General features: G+C 40.7%; 1 protein-coding gene across 5 annotated transcripts in view; it reads right to left on the reverse strand.

The window, feature by feature from the left end:
• Window positions 1-10,713: 10,713 nt before the first annotated feature.
• Window positions 10,714-23,470, reverse strand: part of SBNO1 (strawberry notch homolog 1) — a 44,033-nt gene continuing 31,276 nt past the window's right edge. For all 5 annotated transcript variants that reach the window (XM_072953265.1, XM_072953264.1, XM_072953262.1 and 2 more), the window contains 11 exons: window positions 23,354-23,466; window positions 23,193-23,264; window positions 22,632-22,731; window positions 20,612-20,686; window positions 19,829-19,975; window positions 19,649-19,743; window positions 19,458-19,550; window positions 15,235-15,372; window positions 14,498-14,574; window positions 12,990-13,183; window positions 10,714-12,240 (listed from right to left, as the gene is read on the reverse strand). In XM_072953265.1, the coding sequence (XP_072809366.1) occupies window positions 12,098-12,240; window positions 12,990-13,183; window positions 14,498-14,574; window positions 15,235-15,372; window positions 19,458-19,550; window positions 19,649-19,743; window positions 19,829-19,975; window positions 20,612-20,686; window positions 22,632-22,731; window positions 23,193-23,264; window positions 23,354-23,466 (1,247 nt within the window). In that variant the 3' untranslated portion in view covers window positions 10,714-12,097. The remainder of the gene's footprint in view (window positions 12,241-12,989; window positions 13,184-14,497; window positions 14,575-15,234; window positions 15,373-19,457; window positions 19,551-19,648; window positions 19,744-19,828; window positions 19,976-20,611; window positions 20,687-22,631; window positions 22,732-23,192; window positions 23,265-23,353; window positions 23,467-23,470) is intronic.

A 23,470-nucleotide genomic window follows, 5' to 3' on the forward strand; every position in this document is an offset into this window, starting at 1 on the left:
TTCCTAATTTGTTGAGTGTTTTTATTATGAAAGAGTTGGATGTTCTCAAGTGCTTTGTATTTATCTATTGAGTAGAACATGGGATTTTTTTTCTCCTTTTATACAACAGATGGTTATGGAGTGTCTGCTAAGTGTCAGGCACTTTTCTAGGGGCAGCAGGGGAAGACGAATCCCACGTTGTCCCCAAGCTTATGGTTCCAGGCATGGCAGCCCTCGTTAGCTGTCCCCTCTTACCGCACCCCACTGGAGCGATCTCCTTACCCCTTGCCTAACACTGGTTATTTTTCTTCAAGCCAGACAGAGTTAAATGACCCTGGTGCTTGACCATTCCCACATCAGAGCCTTCATTACACCAACGTGCCCTGCTTGCTGCATTGGGTGAACTCCTGCTCACCCATCAGAGCCCCGTTCAACTGTCCCCACCTCTGAAAAGACTCCCCTGGCCAGCTGCCCCTCTGTGGATGCCTGCTATTGCCTTTAAGCTGGTCAATCTCCTTCATGAGTCTGAGCTTCTGGAAAAAAAAAAAAACTGCATCCTTGAACATCTGCTCAAGGCACATAGAACATTTCATAAATGGCCTCAGTGTGCTCCTAGAAATGAGACCAAGTGAGGTCAGTTCCCGTTTGCAGGCAGCAATCTGGTTCTCAACCTTCTTCCTGCTCACAGCTCACTTTCCATGACAGATGTGTTAGCTTCCTGGGGCTGCCGTAACAAATGACCACTAAGTGGTGCGGGGAGCCGCTCGTGACGGAGGGCTGCCGAGCACAAAACTTGGGCGTAAAACCCCAAAGTGCAGGGCGCCAGGCTCTGAGATTGAGGCTGCCGAGCACAAAGGTTGGGCCTAAACTCCCACAGTGCGGGGCGCCCGGCTCAAAGGTCAATTGAGTTAGAACAATCTCTGTCCCGCCACCTCTTTTACTAAAGAATGCACCAGGTGCGCTAATGCCTGAGGAAACATCTTTGAGCTATTAAGTCACAAAAGACCTTCGGAGGGAGAGATACAATTGGCACACAAATCAGTGATCCTTTTAGAGAACAATCACCTGAGTTGAATGTATCACCTGAGTTGAATGTATACGAGTCACGAGGTTAGGCCTTATTGCCTACGTGCAGGAATGTATGAGCTAATGGGTTAAAATCATATAAAAGAACCACCTGAAATAAACTCGTCGTCCACTCTTGACCTAGCGTCTTGCGGGCTAGAGTGAGACCCTCTCAACCCCACCTTTTAGTCTTGTCTTGCTGTCTTTTTGTTACGTCTTTCCTTTTCTCAGTCCTGCAGCACAGGTTTCTGGACCTGATCGATTGTCGGCTGGCTCCGACAAAGTGGTGCCTTAAAACAACGGAGACCTACTCTCTCAGAGTTTCTGGAGGTCAGAAGTCTGAAATCAAAGTGTGAGTGAGGCTACCCTCCTTCTGAAGGCTCTAAGGGAGGACCCTTTGCCTCTTCCAGCTTTTGATGGCCCCATGGTCCCTTGGCTTGTGGCTGAACCCTCCAATCTGCAAAGACTTTTTTCTCCCCAAAAAGGTCACATTTACAGATTCCAGGTGGACATACCTTTTTTGAGGTGTGGGGCACCATTCAACTCAGTACAGGAGGCTTCAAAAAGACCTGAATTTTTTTCCCTTTCTCCTCTGAAAGTTAAAACCCCTAAAAAGGGGGGAAAACGTTGCAAGTGGCACCCCTAGAAACATCTGTATGAAGCTCACTCAAATAGTTTCCTTTAAATGAGTAGTTTTAGAAGGATCTAGAATGGTCCCTTATTAGTTTAATGGGCATGTCACAGAGTCCCTTGCCAGGGAGCAGAGCAGGTGAAGGAGAGAGGGGGCCCCCAGTGCGACAGAGCTTGGTGTGGAAGAACATCAGGAGGAAAGCTTCGGTCCTGGCGCCACAGCAACTTCTCTTTAGGCTTCAGACAACTTGTTTGACCTCCCTAGGCCTTACTTTCATCTAAAAGATTAAGGGGGGTTGACGGGATGAAATTCTAAGAATTCTCGAAACTCTAACACCCTAAGAAGGCAGACAGACAACACACGTGCCATTTTCCCCAGCAAAAACCATCAGCCCAGGAAGGCCTTGAAACCATGTTGAAACTGTTCCCATCACTGGACACCATTCTGGGGCAATCAGTTCCAAAGTGAGGTGCGCCTGCCCGGGGGTAAGAAGGTGACTCGGAGGAGTGAGGGGGTGTTAGAACTCCTGCCTACGTGGGATCTGCCGTGTGCATCTCAGCACAGTGGCACACGCAGAACTTATAACTTTAAATGAACAATAGTGGAAGTTAGCTCAGAAATGTTTATTAGAATATGTGACAAAAAGGTTTGGAGACCACTGACCTAAGAAACTAACAGGCAACCAGACCCAGCAGTTGCACAGCCAGACAAGTTGTGGGTCCGAGTGTCGTGATTAATTTGACAGTTAGTGACTCCAGCGTGGTTTATATCCTCGGGACAGGAAAACCATACTTGACCTAAGCTGTGTTTTGATCAGAGGTCTACACCCAAAAACTGATTAATTTTCAGTCATGTGTCTGCCTTTTATTTCCGTTTTATAGACCAGGAGCCGGCAAGCTTTTCCTGTAAAGGGTCAGATAGGAAATCTTTCAGGCTTTGCAGGAATTGTAGTCTCTAACCGTGCAAGTCTGCCATTATAGCACCAAACAGCCTTAGAGGATACAGAAGGGAATGGGCAAACCTGTCTTCCAATAAACTTTGTGAACATTGATACTTGAATTTCATGTATTTTTCACGTCACCAAATATTCTTCTTTTCCTTTTTTCCAACCATTTATGAAAGTAAAAACTATTCTTAGCTTCCAGGGTCATTCAAAAATGGATGGTGGACTAGACTGACCCATGGACCATGGTTTGGCAATCCGTTTTAGACCTCAGAAATTTGTTTAAGTCTGATTCGCTATGGATAGAACACCCAAAACTGGAGCATGCAAACATTTGAGGACACAATAAACATTTTCATATCAATACCTCTGAACAGGGAACACACACATGCAAAAACATAAACTGTGGCAACAGAAAGCCAAAAAGAAACCCAGTATTACTGCAGGAATTGAGAGCATTGTGTAATTTCTCTTGATCTAGGACTAGAGTTTGAAAAGGGAATTTTCAGGGACCCCTCATTGCTCTAAACAGTGGGCATCTTCACAAAACGCTAAGCTTTCTATTGAAGGCTCACGAATTTCTCCATTTCCTACAATTAATAATTTATCCCAGTTTGGATTTCTCCAGTAACTAAAGGGTGTGGGCATCAATCTTTGCAGGAACGAATCCTGCCTGGAACCAAAGGTAAACAACAGAAGCTAGAGCATTTTTTCTGATACTCAAAAATTTACCCTCTAAAGTTCCCCAAGAAAGGATACTGAAGAAACTGGCAAGAATGACTGCCTTGGAAAGAGCCGGGGCCAAGTGGGAGGGGCAGAGAGAAAATGTTCGCTGTATGTTCTCATCTGCCTGTTGACTTCTGTCATGTGCCGCTGTTACTTATTCCTGCAACAACCAATCAAAAACATAAAAATTAAGTATTCCAGACTAATTAGTGTCCACCTGGCCATCTTACCTTTGCATGATACCTGGTAGTAATTTTTAATTGAACAAGGATGACTTGGAACCAGCAGCGTGGGGCTCGCCTCTCCTAACCCAATGATGCACTTGACGCCCGGAGTGGGCAGCTTTCAGAGGACGAAGCCAACTTGCCGAGAGTTGGACTCTAAAAATAAACATTTTGCACATTTCTTTTAGCCTCCTTTCTCTCCATAAAGGCCTCCACAGATGGCTTCTTTACATCATGCTCTCAAATGACTAGCTGATAAATATTCATACTTATGGAAATCGTATTGTACGTACTCCAAACCCCCAGCCAACTGACACTTGCATTTTCCGGATCTCAAGGGTGGTGGCCCCTCGTTCATGGGCCTTGTCCTCCGTGAAACACACACAAGGTTGTGCCTGCACACACACAGTTCACAACCAGCTTTTTGTCTCTTTAGGACTAATTTGCTGAGAGGCGATTTTGCCCCTCAGAGGACACTTGGCCATGGCTGGAGAGAGGCACTTCGGGTTTTCACAACTGGGAGGGTGAGGGGCCCTCAGTGTACTACTGGTGTCTAGTGGGTGGATGCAGGGAGGCTGCTGAACACCCCACCCCACTCCTCTGCAAAGAACAGTGAGGCCCCAATGTGCGGAGACCCAGGGGAACACACCGCGAGGCTGAAAGCAGACTTGAGTGGAGATGAAACACTGAAGGGACCAGGTCAAAACAAACTGGAACCACAATAAGAAACTCAGTGGGGATGGTGGCGGCTCCATATGAAGTCTGGTCTCTCACTTCTTATTCAAATTAATACTCAGTTTATTAAGGTCATATATTTAAAAACAAGCTTCCTTTCAGTTAATGCTCAACTTGCAAACATTTTTGTAAAATTTTAGTTAAAATGTAAAACACTTCTCTTTCACTTGTTCTTCAATTAATGCTCAATTATCTCGTGTATTTGGCAGACTAAATTCCCCTAAATGTTAACACCATTTGCAAATTTGATAAAATTCCCATAAGCATTTCAAGCTACAAATTGAATATGATTCTCTCAAGCATCTCCAACTCCACACAGAGAAGACTCACAAGCAAGCCACGCTCCGAACATCTGAAATGCCTGTCCGGGTCCGGGGGACAGACCGCCCCTTGCGGGTGCCCTGACTTCCGGGCCTGTCTCCACATCTGTCGAGTGAGACGGGGCCACAGGGCACGGGGGCGGGAGATTTAACCGCTCCCTCGCACTCACGGGGCTAAGGGATCTAGCTAGTCACTGTCATGGGTGTTCCGCGGTGTCTTCTCTCCCGTTTATTGCCAAATTCTCTGGCTCCCCAAGTCCGGCGCAAGGAGCTGACTAGACCTCTTGGCCAGCTGTCGCTTCTCTAGGGGTGAGCCCGAGCTCCGTGCTCAAGGCAGGCTGGTGCCCGTGCACTGGCCAGTCACTGCCAGGGCCCCACCCTCAGGCCCGCCGGCACTCCTGACGCTCTCTTCCCAACCCTCACCACCCCTGGAACCCTAACTTGCTCACTTGTTTGCTGCCCGATTTCAGAATCACTGCCTATGAGGGACACCACTGGGGACAGCATGTGGCCCCATGCTAGACACACAGCAGTTGCTTATTAAACAGTTGTTGAATAAATATTAAAAACAAGGACCAATTCTGCAAAAACTAGAATCCAAAAGGCTTTTTTCATAGCTTATGAGCCAGGTAAGTTCATCTGAAAACTAGAGGATTGAGGACCACGGACAGCACTCAGCAGTGACTGGCTTGTAAGCTGTCTGCAGCAGTTTGTTTCTTCCTAAGCAGAACTCTCATCTTGGATGCACAGGATGGATGGCTGCTTAACACCCGGAATGAATGAAATAGGGAGCCGTATACCCCAGGGCCCCCATACCCGAGGCTACCCGCTTCGCAGCGCCCTTCGGGGGGACACCCCACGGCGCGCGCCAGGGGCGCAGGGGGGTGGCCCTCCGCGCGGCCCACAGCCAACTGGAGCTACGCAGCTGTGCACACATTTTTTGCTCTAACACATGCCCGGTTCCATTTTATCCCCGTGGTGAGAAGTCTTCTAGAATTCACTCTAAATACACTGCCGGCATAAAAAAGCCCGACCCACAGTGTTCAGAAGCTTTTCAGGTGAGCACGGTGTGACCCTGACACAGCTCAAATGGGTGCTCAGAACCCGGACAAAGAAAACACACAGAGAGAAGCAGCAGATTAGCCAGTTTAATTTATTTAAGAGTTTTTACAAAAAAAGAAAACAGAAAAACAAAAATCAAAAAACAACAACAACAAACTAAACACAGAATTTGTTAACGCTTCATGGTAGAGCATTTTTACTCGCAAGGGTAAACCTCGCTAAATGCAGCCAATACAGTTTTATTGCATGAGACCCAATCTTTAAAGTTACATATCAAAATGGTCAGAACAGTCGTTCCTGGACACTTGGTACTGTGCTACCACGGAAGGCTGGACGAAGCAGTGCAGTATCATCAGAACAGTGCGTACCCTTCATACACTGACGGACATTCAAAACAGAGTAGCAATATAAAAAGAGATTTTAAAAAAGAGAATGAAAACAAAAACAACCAAAAGTTTACATCCACCTTTGTTTCAAATTGTCTTTGGATTCCATCATGTTGTCTCAAGATGCACCATGTCAGATTACTAAAGGAGGAAGATCTATGCCTACGTATAAAAGTATCCTTTGCTCAGCAGAGGTAGAACCTGGCAAAAGTTTTATTGCAGAGATACAGCGTACCTCTTCCCACCTCTCATGGTTGATGGTAGATACAAGTGGTTATTGAAAAATAACATCAGTAGTTTGCAAATTCAGTATAAACCATGAACAGGATGATTTCTTTTCTGATGGCGGTGAGACTGCAATGTGCTACGTAGAAAAAAAGCTCTCTGCCCCATAAAGCAGAAGTCAGAAAGAAGGCTCAAGCTTCTTTATCCTCTTCAGTGCCACAAATACTGTCACGGCAAGAAAGGCCCTCATGGCAGGGTGGGCGGAAAAGCCGGGGAGTTCGCCCTCAGGGGCGGGCAGACTGACCCTCGGCCCCTGGAAGGCCTGATGTGCCTTCTTCCAGGCGGCGTCCCTCGCTGGGCCCTGCACCAGCCTGACGGTGCCCTGACAGCTGCTGCTGCAAACGCTCAGGCCAACGGCTCCACGGGCCCTCCGAGGAGGACCGCGGAGCCGGGCGGGCTGGGACACGGCTTCCCACCGGAGCTCATCCCTGACAGGCCCGACTCCATGACAAATTAGGTCCCCGAGGCTTACTAAAGGCAGACAACTTTTAAATTTTAACAAGTCTACCAAGTTGAATAGTAATGAAACGTGTACATGAATGAAAGGCCTAAGAGGCACTCTCAGCTATCTTTCCTGAAAGTCCTGGAAGAACATTTTCCTAGAAGTGCAAAATCTGTAATTAAAAATGCAGTGTTTGCCCCCCAGGTGACGATCATCACCACTTCTGTGAGCCACGCCTGGGTCTGCCCCACTGGCCACACTAATCAACTGGTGAAGAATGCCTAACCCAGCTCAGCTCCCAGCTTCACGGCTGCTCTAGTCAAGATCAATTCTGCGTACACTGGGGGCCAGAGCAGGTCAGAGGAGCCTGCTGGCCAGTCCCTCCGCAGGTAACTGCCTGGTCTGCCCTCAGCAGAATCAGCCCCTGGGCTGAAGGCTCATGGAAGCCTCCACGACAGTTGTGTTGCTCTGTTTTGGAGGACAACTGTCCTTAAAGGACATTCTCTAATGTCACCTGTCAGTATAGACACCAGCATGTACCAGGCCTATCTCTGTACCTGCTATAAATGTCCTTAACTGGTGCAAACAGAAGCAGATTACCTGTGCTCACTGCAAAGTAAGTTTCTGAGTATTATTTTGCAGGTTAAAAGTACAGGCCCAACTTGTTAAGAAGGCAAAATTTGCAGCAGCAGCAGGCCATAAGTCACTGTTCAGATCTGCAAGACCTTCCTCTCAGCTGGAGAGCCACAAGTATGAAGGATTTGGTGCAGGCCTCAAAAATTTGCAAGGGTAGGAACAAGCTGGGTTTACTGAAGAGCTAAGTTTGATCCCAAATGCACTGAAGAAGTTAGAGGAGCTTAAAGGAAGTCTTAGGAACAAATATTTTTAGGTGAAAACATCAGGCTCACTATAGCTTCCAAAGAGCAACATAAATGAGCGTAACTAGTCATATAATGACAGTATCAGAAATTGCACTCAAGTACCCCCCCAGTACAATGCATTGCACACAGTAAAAATCTGCAATAAAAATGCAAAACACAATTAGGCATGTTGAAAAATATTAACACAAGAGACACAGGAATTTTATAGTAAAGATGCAAAACTGAACTCTAAAATACATGTGAACAAATTCAACTAAGAAGTTTCTCATATGTTTCTACATTAAAAAAAAATTATAAGAAGACCCTATGGGAAGTCAAGAAAAGAATAAATAGGACTGACTGAAGGGAGGAGGGCAGAGAGACAAGTGGACGGGATCCCAATTTACAAGAAATATTTACATTCAGAATTCCAAAGAACTCAACATTCCTGTATATACACATTATGTACATATATTTAAGTACAGCATAAAATCAGAAGGTGGGTTTTGGATTTCACCTCAAATACTCAGAAAAAAATCACTAGCTAGCTCGAGGTGCAGGTATGTAGATGTGTTTCCTTCACTTACATGCCCTTAAAAGACACTGCCTTTGCATTAGACAATTGGCACCAGTGTGAAACCTTTACGAACGGTTTTTGCTCCCAGCTGCAGCCACGACATGGACTGCTTGCTGCACATTCCAGCAGCAAAGCGTGCACAGTGCGCGTGCATGGACGTGGTGTTAGCCAAGGAGACCCCAGACAGAGGAAGGGCAGCTAACAAATGACCACTATCCAACGGCTGCCTTTGTCATCGGGATGCCTGTGCTAAGCAAACATCTGTCACCTGGATCCCAGCTCAGCAGTGACTCCTGTGTAGCACCATTCTTAGAAACTATCAAAGAGCATTCAGGTACACTTGCAGAATGAGAGTATCTGGATAGGGACCTTCCCCTTAACAGCTAATCAAGAAAAGGACCCAAGGGGGAAATATTTTCCCTCTGCTCCTACTTTCATACATTGAGAGGCATCAATCATTTCTGACCTATTGCTTTTTTCCCTCCTGCTAAACTGCAAAGTGGAGGAGGCTGGGGGAAGACTCCCATTATACAACTGTAAACGCTGTCCGGGTGCCCTTTCTCGTCATGCCTGTTAGAAGTTGTTCTGATAGCATCACATGGAGATTAGCAAATGAATGCCCCCAGGGCTACAGCCAGAAAAATTTGCATCTAAAATATACTCCCCCAGGGCTTAGTAAGGTAGAACTTTTGCCTTTACAGATGAAGCAAAATAAAAGGTTTACTGTTGCAACTCAAAAAAAAAAGGTTTCTGAAGTGCTAATTCGACTGGAATAAATATATATATATACATACACACAAACTACATTGCTTTGGATGCAGGTTCCTGCCAACTTACGTACAAATGTAAAGAAAAGATACTGAAGCACGTATCTGCAATTTAGCAGCAAAAAGGGAAAACTGCTTAAGATATTTACTTTTTGATCAAGTTGTATTAAAAAATACCTTATAAATACTTTTTGGAGTTCACATCATTGATAAATATTTGGACAATCCCACTGAACTGCAGACAGAGACCTTGTGGCATGGAGGATGCTCAATCAGGGGAGCACTAGTCCCCTGCCCACCGCCCGGGACGCCATCTGAGCAGCTATGAACTGGGAAAGTGGTTTCAGTACAATCAGCTCTGTAAATGCTGAAAGCACTACCACGATTTACAATCAAATCTTTGTGCTCAGAGTCATATTGCTAAAAAGGGAGAAAAGGCATTGCAGGGGCCAAGTGGACTCAAGTCAGGTTCGACAAGGCCCCTGGGTTCAGATGTGGCATTCAGATCCTGAAATACAGGATCTGGTTGACAGAAGTTAGCTGTTGTTGAGACTCGATTTTTTTGACAGGGGAGGACCTTGAATGCTGGGTTTTCCCATTTTTGGCCAACCTAAACTTGCTGACTTAGATGAGGGCACAGTGTAAAGGTCATTATGTTCACCTCCTGAGAGGGGGATGGACAGAGGCTCCCAGTGCTCACACGCACACCGCCCCATGACGAGCATGGGTGCGAAGCTCCTCAGCTCCCCATCTGTCACACTGGTGGCGTTTCTGAGGTCTACTCTCAGAGTTTCCAGAGGCCTTATTTCTGGACCTTTTTTAAAAAAGTAAAACAAAGCTGTTCTACAAAGGACAGAACATACACATGCCCCTTTGTATCAAGACGGCTATTCCAAGAGCAAACATTACATCACGAATCGTGCAGGTCAACTAATTTGCATGTCAAACAATCCTCATATTGATGCTGTTTGGGAAAAAACATAACCTGATAAAAAAAGGTATTCCTCAACATAAAAAAAGGGAAGTTGGGCCAAGTCTACCTTCTCCAACCCTGCCATTTGTCTCACGGGAGGGAGCTGCTACTTCGTCAGGCCTCCCCTCCACAGCTCTATTTCACCTCAGGGCGGTGATGGGAGCTGCTTTGCCTCCCGATTTAAAAATAGAACTAACTGGGAAGTTTTGTTCAGATGGACAGTTCTGCTCTGGGCTGTCAGCTGGGTCTAGTGGCCCTAAAAAGGGACATTGGTTGATGCTCCTAAGGATTACTGCCTGAGATATAAGGACTAGATTGAGGATAAAAGTTGCATCCACTGGGCAAAATATGCCAAAGAACAGAAATTATTCTCAATTTGTTCTTTTAGGCATCAAGAATAAATAAATCCAAAGAAAGAAAATGTATGGTAAGCCTGAAACAACCAAACGCAGGCTTGAAGAAACACAAGAGGTTAAGAGCCCTAGCTTTCCCATCACTTTGTATCTCACCTGATTCTGCCATAAGTTAAAAAGTAACAAAGGAGAACAGGTCAACTTGAAAAACATTCAAAAGTACTATCATCTTACCCACTCCTCAACACCATTTTAATTCTGAGGGGTAGGTTTTAAGCCAAAATACAAGGCTACCTGGAATGTTGAGCAACACGCAAGTCCGGCAGCATCCCCGTCACAGACTACTGCTGAAGGTGGTAAGGCCTAAACAAGAGTCCACTTCTGGTTAGTATAACAACTTTTTATTTGACATCTACAAGAGTGTGGTGTCTTGCAGCTTTTGACCAGATTTATACAATCTCAATTTTTCAATAGTGCAACCTGTGCAAGCAAAAAAAAAAAGAAAGAAAGGGAGAAAACAAGGAAACAAAAAGACCAATTGTCCCCTCACTTGTTTTTATAAACATCTATTATAGGCGAAACAAAACTTACCCATGTTATAGATAAGTGTCTATTCACATTTGTACATTACCATTTTTAACAGCTTGAGATAAACTCTACAATGTCTTACAACACATTAAACGGTATTCAAGTTACTGGGTAACAACAATAACACAAGAAATAAACATACAGCAGAAGCCTCAAGTGTTTCCTCATTGTCTAGTTTACAACTCAAGTACGTTTTCCATTTTTACGAGTGACAAAGCAAATTAAGATAATGAAGTAAAAAAAAAAAAAGACTGTTTGCAAGATGGAAGCCAATTTGTACTTCTTTCTAAAATTATCTTTAAGTTAAGAAAAAATGTAATTTTAAGAAAAGCAGGCTTGTAGCCATTTTTGCAGCACACATTAGGAATACTATTAATACATTAAAATTAACTTTTAAGCATTATATCACAGAAAATGTATGTACTCATTACCTTGACAAGAAACCTGGGGCAGGGAGAATGGGGGCAGGGGATTTAGCAGGGTTTGAAGCAATACCCAGGTATAAACACTATAAAAATGCAATAACCAATGCTGTACATCTACAAATGTCTCTCTCCTTACTTGACTTCTGTGTTAATCTTGTTTACGCATGCTTTCAAAGACATGCACTGCCAGAACAAAAACTAGAAAAGAACCTGAATGCATGATATGCAACCTTTCATTGCATGCTTTAATAAACCTATTGTTTTCATAAGTTGGAAAAGGAAACCGATGTATATTTTCTCTATTATAGACTCAAAACACATGCATCCGGGGGAAAGGCCCACAGCCATGCCGTGGGTGAACTGCATTAACCCTGAGCACTGTTTAACACAAAGGTAAAGCCAGTCTGGGAAGTTCCAAGCATTTTTAAACCAACTGTGGCTCGCAGCCTTTAGCAAACTCACAGACAGACAGACAGACTGACACACACGCGCACATAGCCCTCTGCTCACCCAAAGTAGACGCATCCGGGAAGTACCACGGGAAAAGCAAAAGGAAAGACACGTGTACCACCGTCGGCACTGCTGATCTGCAGTTTTGCTAGCTATTCCAGGTTTGTCCTCATTCCCAAAAAAATTAACTAGAGAGAGCACAACTGAAAAAAAAATTATAATTCTTTGGAAACTGTCCCTGATTTTTATGCAAATGATATGCTTCAACAGCACTTCAGACACATCCATGTTGAAACCTGTCTGTTCTTATGCGTTGCTCAAGTTGGCGATGCTCTGGGGGTGACGCTGCTGCCAGAGCTGCTTCTGTTGGACTGCAAGCTGTTGCGACTGGTCCGAAGTTGACAGGAGATTTATAAGAGGAGACACGCAATTTGCAGGAATGATCAAACCTGTAATTAGAAGTAAGAATCTATAAAGGCTGCAAACAGGAAAAACCATACTGCATTTTACAGCTTCACAGCAAATTCCAAATGAGGCATAATATTAAGTTTAATGAACAAGATTCCATACAAAAACTAAACGAGCACCTAACACCTGAACTAGCCCCTTCAGAAGTTAACCGACTCAGCAGCATCACCCACAGACGCCTGAGCGCAGGCTTGTGTCTAGCGAACACCACCTTCTTGCTGGAGACACAGAAGGGCAAGCACAGTGCCTTCCCATCTACTGTCTGCAGCTCTGCAAATGTATGCTAATACCACCTTCTCTGGCATGTACTAATGTACCGAAGAGACTACAGAATAGTAGTTGCAAATTCAAATGCTTACTGAAGCAGTAACTTCTAAGTGGCAAAGTGCGAATGTTAGCAAATCGGAGAGTACATGGCCTGGGTAAGGAAACTTTAACTCCTCTCATGTGGGGACAGGGGATCAATGTTCCAAGCTGCTCGGTGTGTTTTTCTCTTCCTGCCCTCGCTCCCCACAGGACGCCAGCCCATCCTCTGTGCACAGTGGCTTTGAGTGCCATAGTGTCAGTGGGGCTCAATGGAAGTAAGCAATAGGTTTCGCTCCATCCCACCACTGGAATAGATGCTAAGATTCTAAGATGTAAGAAGCAAAATAAAAAAACAGGATCTGATTTTTTTTCTCACAGCTCAACAACCCCCACTCAAAAAAAAAAAAAAAAAAAAAAGACTCACCTACAACCCGCTGTCCGTCGTCTGTCCTTAGCCGAACTATCTGCATTTTCACATTAGTGCCGCTGACAGATGCTAGAACACCCTCAACCTTTGTCCAGACGCTCAGTACTGAGCCACATAGTACATAGTAAGTGCGGCAACGAAGACCTATTTCACAAACTAATCCCAAGCTTGCTTTCTTGCAATTGCCACGCCTAGAATGGACAATAGGAAAAAATACATGCATATACACACACACACACACACACACACACACATAAAAAGCCTGCAAGGTCTACCCAAATTCCAAATAGAAAACGCCCTACGGTCATCTGCCTTTACGGACAGTTTCTGACACGGTAACCCTTTTGATGGACTGGATTACCCTTTCCAATTTAAGGTGTCACTGCTGATTTTAAAATTACAGTTATTTCTGGGGTCTGACTCCCTCTAGAAGGGCTGACTTACTGGTTTTGATATCCATTTAAACATTTGTCATTCTAATATCAGTTAGTTGACTGTATTAGTGCCAGCTTATAAAGTAATCCTGCCAATTATTTCTGTAGTGTTAAACCACCAATATATTGTTCTAAATCAGTTAAGTGGGAAAGGCCTCAGCAAACAAATAAAATCATACTTAAAATTTCTTAAAATTGTGAAAAAGGAGGAGACATTACAATTTTATAATTCAAATAATTTTCATAATTCATCAATAAAAAATGTCTTTCCACTATTAATTCAAGATGAATTTAATACATAGTATTAGGGGCTTTGCTAAAACCCAAAGCAAATGTTCCAGAGAGGACCTTTGTGTGTTAGCTTTTTACATATGTTACCTTAAAGGCTCTTCTTTAATTTCCAACAGCACTTATTCCTAAAATTAAACACCACCAAAACCTTGCTAATATCAAAGCAAATTTATCTTCCTACATGTGTCTACACAAAAACCTAGCTAAAAGTCATCTGTATCCTGTATCACTTTTCAGAAAGCGGGCCAGATACTGCATTTTTAAATGCCCTGACATAAACATAATGACGTGAGAACACCTCTGGCCAGCCTAGTAGCACAGAAGGATCAGCTCCAGAGCCCAGCAACACGGTGTGCTAGTGCTGTTAGCTACCTGAGGCATCTCCATGGTTTCCTAGAAGTTCCCTACTCTTAAAAATAAAACTGATTTGGGACATCAATAAAAAAGCTTAAAAAAAAAAAAAAGGAACGAAAAATAAAGGGAGGAAAGGAGAGGAGAAGGAAAAAGTCTCAACCCTAAGAATGATAGTTAAGTCCTTGCTGGTGGACAACAGCTGGCTGGAAGTAACACAGCACCAGTGAAGAGCAGAGGGGAAACCTAAAACAGTGTGTGTTCTCCAGACTTCCAACAAGTACCTCGGCTTGAAGGAACAATACCTAGCAATTGATAATCTGCTCATGTGCTTATCTGAAGGGACAGACAGCTCAAAAGTGAAGGGGTGTTTAAATGAAATCTTGATTACACTTTGGAATATATGGTGAGAAAAATGAAAATACTAACCAATAAGCATGAGTACAAGTATCTGCAGATGAATTATACTGATCTAACCAGTGGACCAGGGCATCATCTGAGACCACCTGTGAAAATAAGACAAAAGCTCACTGAACAGTATTGTTTTAAGCAAACTGGTTGCCTAATTTGGTCTCTAAAGCAAACTTAAAATTGACTCTACAGAGAAACTGGCCCCAGCCACTGCTTGTATTTGAATGCTATTGATAAAGTTCTGCCATGAGGTTCTTCTTATGTAATGAAATTTTCAAATAGCCAGGTTAATTACATTTGTTTTCAAGTGAAATGGCTAGAAATAATAATAATAATAATTATAAAAGGTAATAACAATATAGTAATTATTGTTAGGAATTTTTCATTCTTAACATTCAGTTTTTCTAGAAATCATTGCAAAATAGAAACACGTAGTTCACAATAAAGCCAAGAGTTGGCAGAAGAAATTTCAGTCTTGCACACCTTCCCTTAATTAAAAAATTCTGATTTTTGTACTTAGCACTAGAAGTCTCCTTTTCTGACCACATAAGCTATTTCAAATAATTTAAGTTTCCTAATGGTTGGTAACATTAAGACTGGGCTATTAATGTAACAAGACTTAAAACTTTTCTGAAAATATTTCAGTCATTAAACAGGAAAAACTGACAAAATAATTACACATAAACACATAGTTTCAATGTATTATTATAAAACAAGTACTCATACATAGCATAATGTACAAATGAAAAAAGTACCTTCTTATATTTCTTTTTTAGATCAGCATAAATTTCTAATTTTAGCTGTTTTCCAGTATTTGGTCTATAAACTAAGAAAAGCTTCTTTTTAGGGTTCACTTCTTTAACTAAAATGGCAGTTTTCTTGTTATTTCTTATCTATTAAAAAAAAGTGAGAAAACATAAAGATTCAATATGCACATTTTAAGACAAGCTTGTTTTCTGCACCATCACATCAGCAAATATAATCCTCTGAAAGATTGTAACACCAAATGAGTACGTAAATGCGTAACTCTGAAGAAAGGATGACACCTGCTGTGTAACTGAGTTAAACAAGGTCTCACCAAAGTGAAGGCTGATGGACCTTAGCTCTGAGGTAGGCTGAATACATTAAGGGCCAAGATTTTCTTTAGAAAATTGTGCTGAATAAGCTTTAAAGCACAAATGTTCTGTGAAGATAATTTTTCTTCTTCTAGTCCATGAAACTGGACTCACAGCCCCTAAGAGATACGAGGTAAGAATATATATATATATATACTTTAAGTTACAATGAAATATAACCTCCAAGATAAGGATTCTGATCACCCAGACCTCTGAACCCACCTCACCCAGCAGCACCACTCCCTGTTCCTGTGGCCCCGTGAGGGGGCAACACCACATGACAAATCAGTCTCTAAACAGTAACGCTGTAACAGGAGAAGGCCAATGTTGAAAAATGATACATAAATATGATGCAAAAATGGAAGAAAAGGATGCATTAGACAAACAATGGAACTTGTTTTACTTAAAAAAAATTCTAAGAGGAAAGAGTTGTAAAAAGCTGTATTTAACTCAAGGAAAAATAAGACTGGAAAATTAGTATCTCTTGTAAAGAATGATGAACAATTTCTAAGCAATAATCTCTGGAGCAAAACTGAAGAAAAAGAAAAGTTTCAAAGTAAAGGTTTTTTCAGCTCCTCTACAAAATAAATCATCTGTTAAGCTACTTAGGCTACTTAGTAAGGCATTTCTTACACTGATCAAAGGACTTGGCCTTTTACGTTTCTTTTCATGGATATTAAAGATCTCAGTCTTTTACTTGTGATGATTTGAAACAGTTTATATAATTACTGCAAAGTCTATAAAGTAATAGTTAACATGAAAACTACATTTAAAAATTTTTATTAGCTAATGTGAAACACTCAAACTTACAGTTTAGGTCACTGTGATCTATTCAGATGGTGTCAGGTTATTTCTATATTATAATTACAAAATAAATCACCTCACTACAGTGGAATTAAAACATGACTCTGACATGGTTTCCTCATGTTAACACTTGTTAAACACATTGTAAAGCACATCTGCTTGCTGCTGAGGAAGTTCAGAGAACAGGCTGCACCTTCCTGGAATGATGTTTCTTCTAAGGCCCTCACTCCTCACGTCCAGCTGCCTGCTGCCGTGCAGAGAGTAACAAAGGACAGTGTTACCACATCCTTTCACTCAAGAGAAACTGGTGGGGATCAGCACTTTCATCAAAATCTATAAGTATTTAAATTCTGGCAATAATTTCAAGTGAAAAACAATAACCAATACCCTATATGGACCGATCAGTATCCCACCCAAGACCTTAGAGAAATCTGAATAGAATATGGTGAATTGTATCCCAGTTGTGCTTGTCGGGGTGAGGGGATTAAGTTTATTTATTTATTTATTTATTTATTTATTTATTTATTTATTTATTTATTTTTGGAGGCGGCACTGGGGATTGAACCCAGGACCCTGTGCTTGCTAAGCATGTGCTCTACCACTGAGCTATACCCTCCCCCATCTGGTTGTGATATTACACTATAGTACAATTTTGTAAAATGTTACCATTGGAGGCACTGGTGTACAAGGAATTTCTCCGTATTATCTATTATAACCTCACGAGAATCTACAATAATCTCGGTAAGATTTTCAAACAAACAAAACAAACAAAAACTAGGAGCCAAATCCAGTTTGAGAGCTTTGCCTCTTGAGTCAGAGACTTGTAAATCAGGCCTATAGACCAAATCTGGCCTGAGGCTCCTAAGCTTAAGAACAGTTTGAGGAAGAAAGGAAGGGGAAAAAACCCCACAGACAGACAGCAGAGGCCACGTATACACTGCAAAAACCTAAAATATTTACTACCTGACCCTTGACAGAAAAAGTTCAGGGAGTTCTGCTCTAGAGAGATTATGGTTTCATCCTGCCTGCGGATCATATTTGATCTCTTTACACAGTTACATTGTGAACCAGGTTATCATTTACAGTTGGTCACTCCATAAAAATTTTTTAAAAGTAAGGAAAATGTGCTACATACATAAAATGGAGTATTAGTCACAATAAGGAATGAAGTTCTGGCAGATGCTACATGGATGAACCTTGACAACATACTAAGTGAACAAAACCAGGCACAAAATGTCACATACTGCATGATCCCACTTATATAAGGTACCAAGATACGCAAATTCTGAAACAGAAATTAGATCAGAGGTTACCAGGCGCTAAGGAAAGGAGAAGGGGGAGATACTGCTTAACAGTGATAGTTGTACAACATTGTGAATATAATTAATACCACTTAAAAATACACTTTAAAACAGTTAAAATGGCAAATTCTGTTATATGTTACCACAATTTAAAAAAATTAACAATGTGATATACCAAGAATCACTAAATTATACACTTATGTGGGTGAATTGTATGGTATATGAATTATAGCTTAATAAAAGCTATTAAAAGAGAAAGTTAATGAAAAGAATTCAAGAGAAAATAAATATTAAAGACAAGCTAAGATCTAACACATGGATAAGAGGAGACCTGGGTAAGGAAAAATTCAAGCAATAGGATATTAAAAACTTTGCAAATAAAAATAATTCAAAACTTTCAAAAATAAAGATTTGAAACTACATATTGAAAGAGTTTATCACGTTATCTGAGAACAGTGACTAAGAATGACTAATACCAGGATATACTATAATAAAATGACTAAACTTTAAAGAATCCTTTGCACATGTAGTCAAAAAAGAACTAAATTAAAAAAGGAAAGAAAATTGGAGCACCATCAAATTTTGAGAGAAACTCTCTCAGAAGAATAATGGTAGTATATTTAAAATATTCAAGGAAAGAAGATGTGAACTAAAGACTTCATGTCAGAAAAAACTGTCTTTCAAGTACAAAGGCACACACTTATCAGCATGCAAGAACTCAGAGAGTAATGCTTCCATAAGCCCTTTTCTGAGGAGTCTACTACAGAATGGGCTTTAGACAAGACAACTAGAGAAATATCAACCTAAGGACTAGTGAGTGAGTGGTGAGCTTTAAATATAAATTCATTACCTACAGAACTAAGATTAATTTTTTTAATATAACAATTCTTCATGTTTTTTGTTTGTTTTGGGGGGAGATAATTAAGTTTATTTATTTTTAACGGAGGTACTGGGGACTGAACCTAGGACCTCATGCATGCTAGGCATGCACTCTACTACTGAGCTGTACCCTCCCCCCCAGATTAAGGGTTAAAAGAAGAGTATACTATCTAATTGCCATATGCTGACATGCAGAAATAGTTTAACTAATTTTTTAAATAGAATGGGGAAAGCATGTGCAAAAAAGTTATTATTTAAAAAATTTATTTTCAGGGATATTAGGGAGTAGTATCCATATTTTATCATCCTGTGTGCTCTGAAGAATATGGGTTATTAGTGTGGAAGAAAGAAGACAAAGATAAATATCAGAGAAGAGGCGTGATTAAAATTCTGTAGTTTTGACCAGAACAAATAAATACGAACTCAAGACTCTGTACCATGTATGAGTGTATGTACGCATGCATTCATTTGTGTGTGTATATGTAAATGCATACGTATGTATACACACATACACACACTTCCTCTCTCCTTAGCTCTGTCCACGGGCAAATACTAAACCAAAGAATACAGTTACATTAATAACTGAATCTTAAGGACATAAAGCATTATTATGATTAAAGAAGGTCACTATATTATTAAAAAACAGTTCAATTTACTAAGAATGTGTACTAATTAAAAACTTGCACTTAATGACATCCCTCAAAATGTAGTAAAAATGCATATAAATGGGACAGGCCCACATAGCAATGATAAATTAACAAAACAGAGAAAGCTAAATACAACTGGAAAATCAATACAAAGCAAGTAGGTAACTACAGTGCTGGCAATGAAAATATGTCATACATTGTAACAGTTAATATCTGAAGGAAATAGTCTTACTTGCAATGACAAATAAAAGCCATCATCTGGTCCTGTCAGCTCAGCCCAAATCTTGGTAGCTTCTTCCCAGGACATTCCCCTCTCTACACTTATCTGTAAAAGAAATAATAAACTTTAAAATTAAACTCGCTTATGTCAATACCTATCACAGAAGGACCTTACACGTGAACGCCCAAGTTTTCCAAACTTACTGTGTATAATTCTACATGGCCAGAGGTTGAATACCCTGGAGTCAGAAACTTCTTAACATCACTTTTCCTCACTTTTTCATCTCCAGAACCAAGATCTTGAACAAGAAAAAGCAACATATAAATGTAAAAAGATTATTTCATCAGGAATACACATGATGTTTTAAAATTTTCCCAACGTACCTAAGATTCCCATATCATATCTTCCATTTTTTTTGGCATTTTGAACAACTGCAGTAAGTGTGTCTGCAAAATACTGAAATAATGCATTCTGCTGATGAACTTCCATGCCCAAAATTCTATTTAAGAATTTTCCTATGTTGTTATAATCTGCAATGACAAGATTATATGAAAGATTTAATGCATTCAAATGACAATTTAAAAAATTCATTCATCTAAACCTAGTTCAAGTCTCACCTTCTCCTCTTAAGTCTTCCCTCACAACCCTCATACTGCTGCCAGAACAGGGCTATAATTTGACCACTTATATCTCTAGCCATTAGCACGACTACAGCACAGGCTCAGAAGACGGTTGCCAAATTGAATTTCTCCATCTTCAACTTCACTTACTGAAAGTATGAACACAACTTAGCACAAGAGAATGTTTGTTTTCCAACAGTAAGTCTTAACTCGTTAAAGTTGTAAGTGCTATAGGTCAGTGAAGCTCAGCTTCGGCTGCACAAGTAGAATGCCCAAGAGTTCTGGAAAATTACCAACGTCTGAGCTCCTGCCCTCGGCTTCAGCACTTTATAAAAGCACGACAGCTGATCACACACACAACCTGGTTTAATCTCCTGAATAACCACAGTAGCAAAAGCCAGCCAGAGTGCTTGTGAGCATTCAGTAACAAGGAACTGAGACTTACGGACTTGAAGCCTCCTCTTCAAGTTAACAAAAGCATAAACAACAAAATGGGCTTAATGAAACAGCAACAGCTATATGAACATATGAAATTCATACTACTACCTTTATCTAGAGTAAGAATTCCCGAGCGATCTTCTACATTTATCAGGCCAACTCCTATCAGTCCTTGTCGAACATCTATAATAAAATAAGTTTGTAAAAAAGCGTATAACCCAAATGAGTCAATGAGCTATTACCTGACTAATCAAAGTAGATCAAATTCTAGCAGGTAAGAGTCTATGTACCTCCCATAGTTCCTATTAGCTGAATCAGATGGAACCCACGACCCCTGCAGATCTCTAGGCAATGCAACATCAACTCGCATTATGTTTTATTATTTTACTAAGATGTCCTGTCTTCCCAACAACAATCTCTGGCTGTGGAGATTCCCAGCTACACGGTTACAACCCACAGAATCTAAACAGTTTTGAATGCCTAGCAGGAAACTGATTAAATAATCGTGTAAAGGAAGTAATCCTGCTTCCTTCCCAAACGTTACCTATCAGCAATGACAAGGTGATGCAGAAGATAAGCAACACGCTTAACAGTCAACATGTTCTGAATTCCACGACTAAGAGGAGAGTTTGTGGAGCTTTTAAAAAATACGAGTGTCCAGGTTCCAATCCAGAATTACAGAATAAGGGGTCAAAGAAAGAAAAAGGTCAACAGGAAGCATGATTATATCCTACTTACACATTTATTTAATCAGCTAGACTCTGCTATGTGCTCAAAATGTTTAATTCTGAGGGTGACAACTGTGTCGCCAAAGAGCTCCACTGCAGAAAAGTCCTCATTCTGGGAACCCATCCCATGGGAGGAAATTACCTCAATATCAGTAAGGGAATAACTAAAGAAACTGTTACAGAAACCAGCTGTGGAACACTACGCAGCCGTTAAAGCCTGTGTGAGTGCTACAGCCACTGACTGTAAAAAATGTCTACGATCTATTAAATGAGAAAAGTATGCTGCAAGTAATATTAACATTTAAAAGAAAAGCTCTGGTATGTAGAGTCGAACTGTAATAAAAAAAAAAAGGAGAAGAAAAAAAAGCTCTGTGTTTAGACAAACATGGAGAAAGGGGTGTGAGGCTGCCTCTGTCCAGAATGACCCGAGCAGATGAGAATGGAAGGTGGTGTTTAAGGGGAGAGTACTGACTCATTATTCACTTTTAGTTTTTCATTACGTATAATGAACAGTAACATACAATTTTTTAAAAATTAGAAATAAACTGAAGAGTTTTTTTGACATTCTCTCCAATGACCAAACAAAAAGAGAAAGAGAAGGAAAAGGAGAGGGAGAAAAAGAACAAGAGGATCAAGGCTTTACTGGGTCTTTGTTTAGTTAAATGCCATCGGTGATGATAAGCACCCCTGCCAGAGATGACAATATGGACTGTTAGTAACACTAAACACTGATCCAACTGGAAAGGACTTCCTAGTGAAAAATGCTAACTCTATAATGATAATGTTTCAAATATTTTAACATCTATTTATTTTACAAGATATTTTCATTGTTTCCAGAACTACTAAAATCACTTAAAATACTTGTATTTATGGGGTAAAATCTATTCTATAGATTTGCAAAATACATCTAAGAATTTTTATAGCACTACTTAAGATTATTTTTAATATAAAAACGTCCAAACACATATAAATGTAAAGAGAATATTCTAAGAACCACATGTACCCACCACCCAGTTATAACAACTGTTAATATATTTTATCTACACCCCTCACCAACCTCCACAGATTATTTACCAGGATACTTAAAAATTAAATTTTTAAAAGCTATTCAGCATAGTCATTTCAAATTAATCTAACAAAAGCGTTTTCCCTCTATTAACCTAGTATTAAACAACATGCAATAAACTACGTCAAGAGCAAAATCACTTCACCTGAATGAAATTTAATATATCTACTGCTTATAAGAGGTCAATTTAGGTTATCTGGTAACCATCAATTTCTAAATTTTTATGTAATTTATGTCCTAAGAAAACAAAAAACAACAGCACATGTTAGAACAGGTTATAGAACCTTCTTGTCAGTACTCATTTTCCTTTATTATGACTATTTTTAAAAGTTACCTTTAAAGAATTCTCCAGGATAGTCGGGAGGTGGCGATACCATAGGAGAATCTAGGTTTACAATGGATTTCATGACAATTTCTAAAGCATTTCTTCCATACTGCAATAAAAACCAAATACATTTAAACAGCTGCAGCATTTGGATACCCGTCAATCACATGACCAAGTGAATACTATAAAAACTATTACTGTACAAACAGACAAAAATAGCAGGACTCAATTATCTACCTACCTACCTATCTGTATCTCAGACTGCCTAAGTCCTTAATTCACACCTTTGCACACAGCAGGCAATCAGTAAATAAATAGATTCCTATACTTCTGGGAACCCACACGTGATTCCAATGCAAATATTTAATACAGTCCTATTTTCCAACAGGAATGGGAAGATGACTATATTGCAGAGTTGATCACCAAAGATCTGACTGCTATGTGTGTTACGGGAAGCCATGAATTTACAGCAAAACCGTAACAGGAGGCAACTTTAACTTTTCAACAGTAACCACTTTCCCTTTTCCATTTACTGCCACAATTTTTCAGATACTAGAAGCTGAAATGTACCTTATTATCAAAGTTGAATCTGCTCAGATCTCTAGATTCTGTTGCTCTTCTGTCCCCATGTGTAAGCGCGCCCTATCCAAACATAAAATTTCCAGTTAAGACACAGAAGACAGGTAACATCCACCATCTTTTATACACATCTATGTAACTCAAAAACTTACCAAACTCTCAAGTCTTTTAGCAACAATAGATGCAAACCTTTGTTCTCCTGCCAATTCAGAAATCAGAAAGACATACTCGGGAGCAGTAACTTGGTTTGATCTGTGAGTTCGTCCTGT

The sequence above is a fragment of the Vicugna pacos genome, chromosome 32 (genome assembly GCF_048564905.1).
Source record: "Vicugna pacos chromosome 32, VicPac4, whole genome shotgun sequence".
Taxonomy (NCBI): Eukaryota; Metazoa; Chordata; class Mammalia; order Artiodactyla; family Camelidae; genus Vicugna; species Vicugna pacos.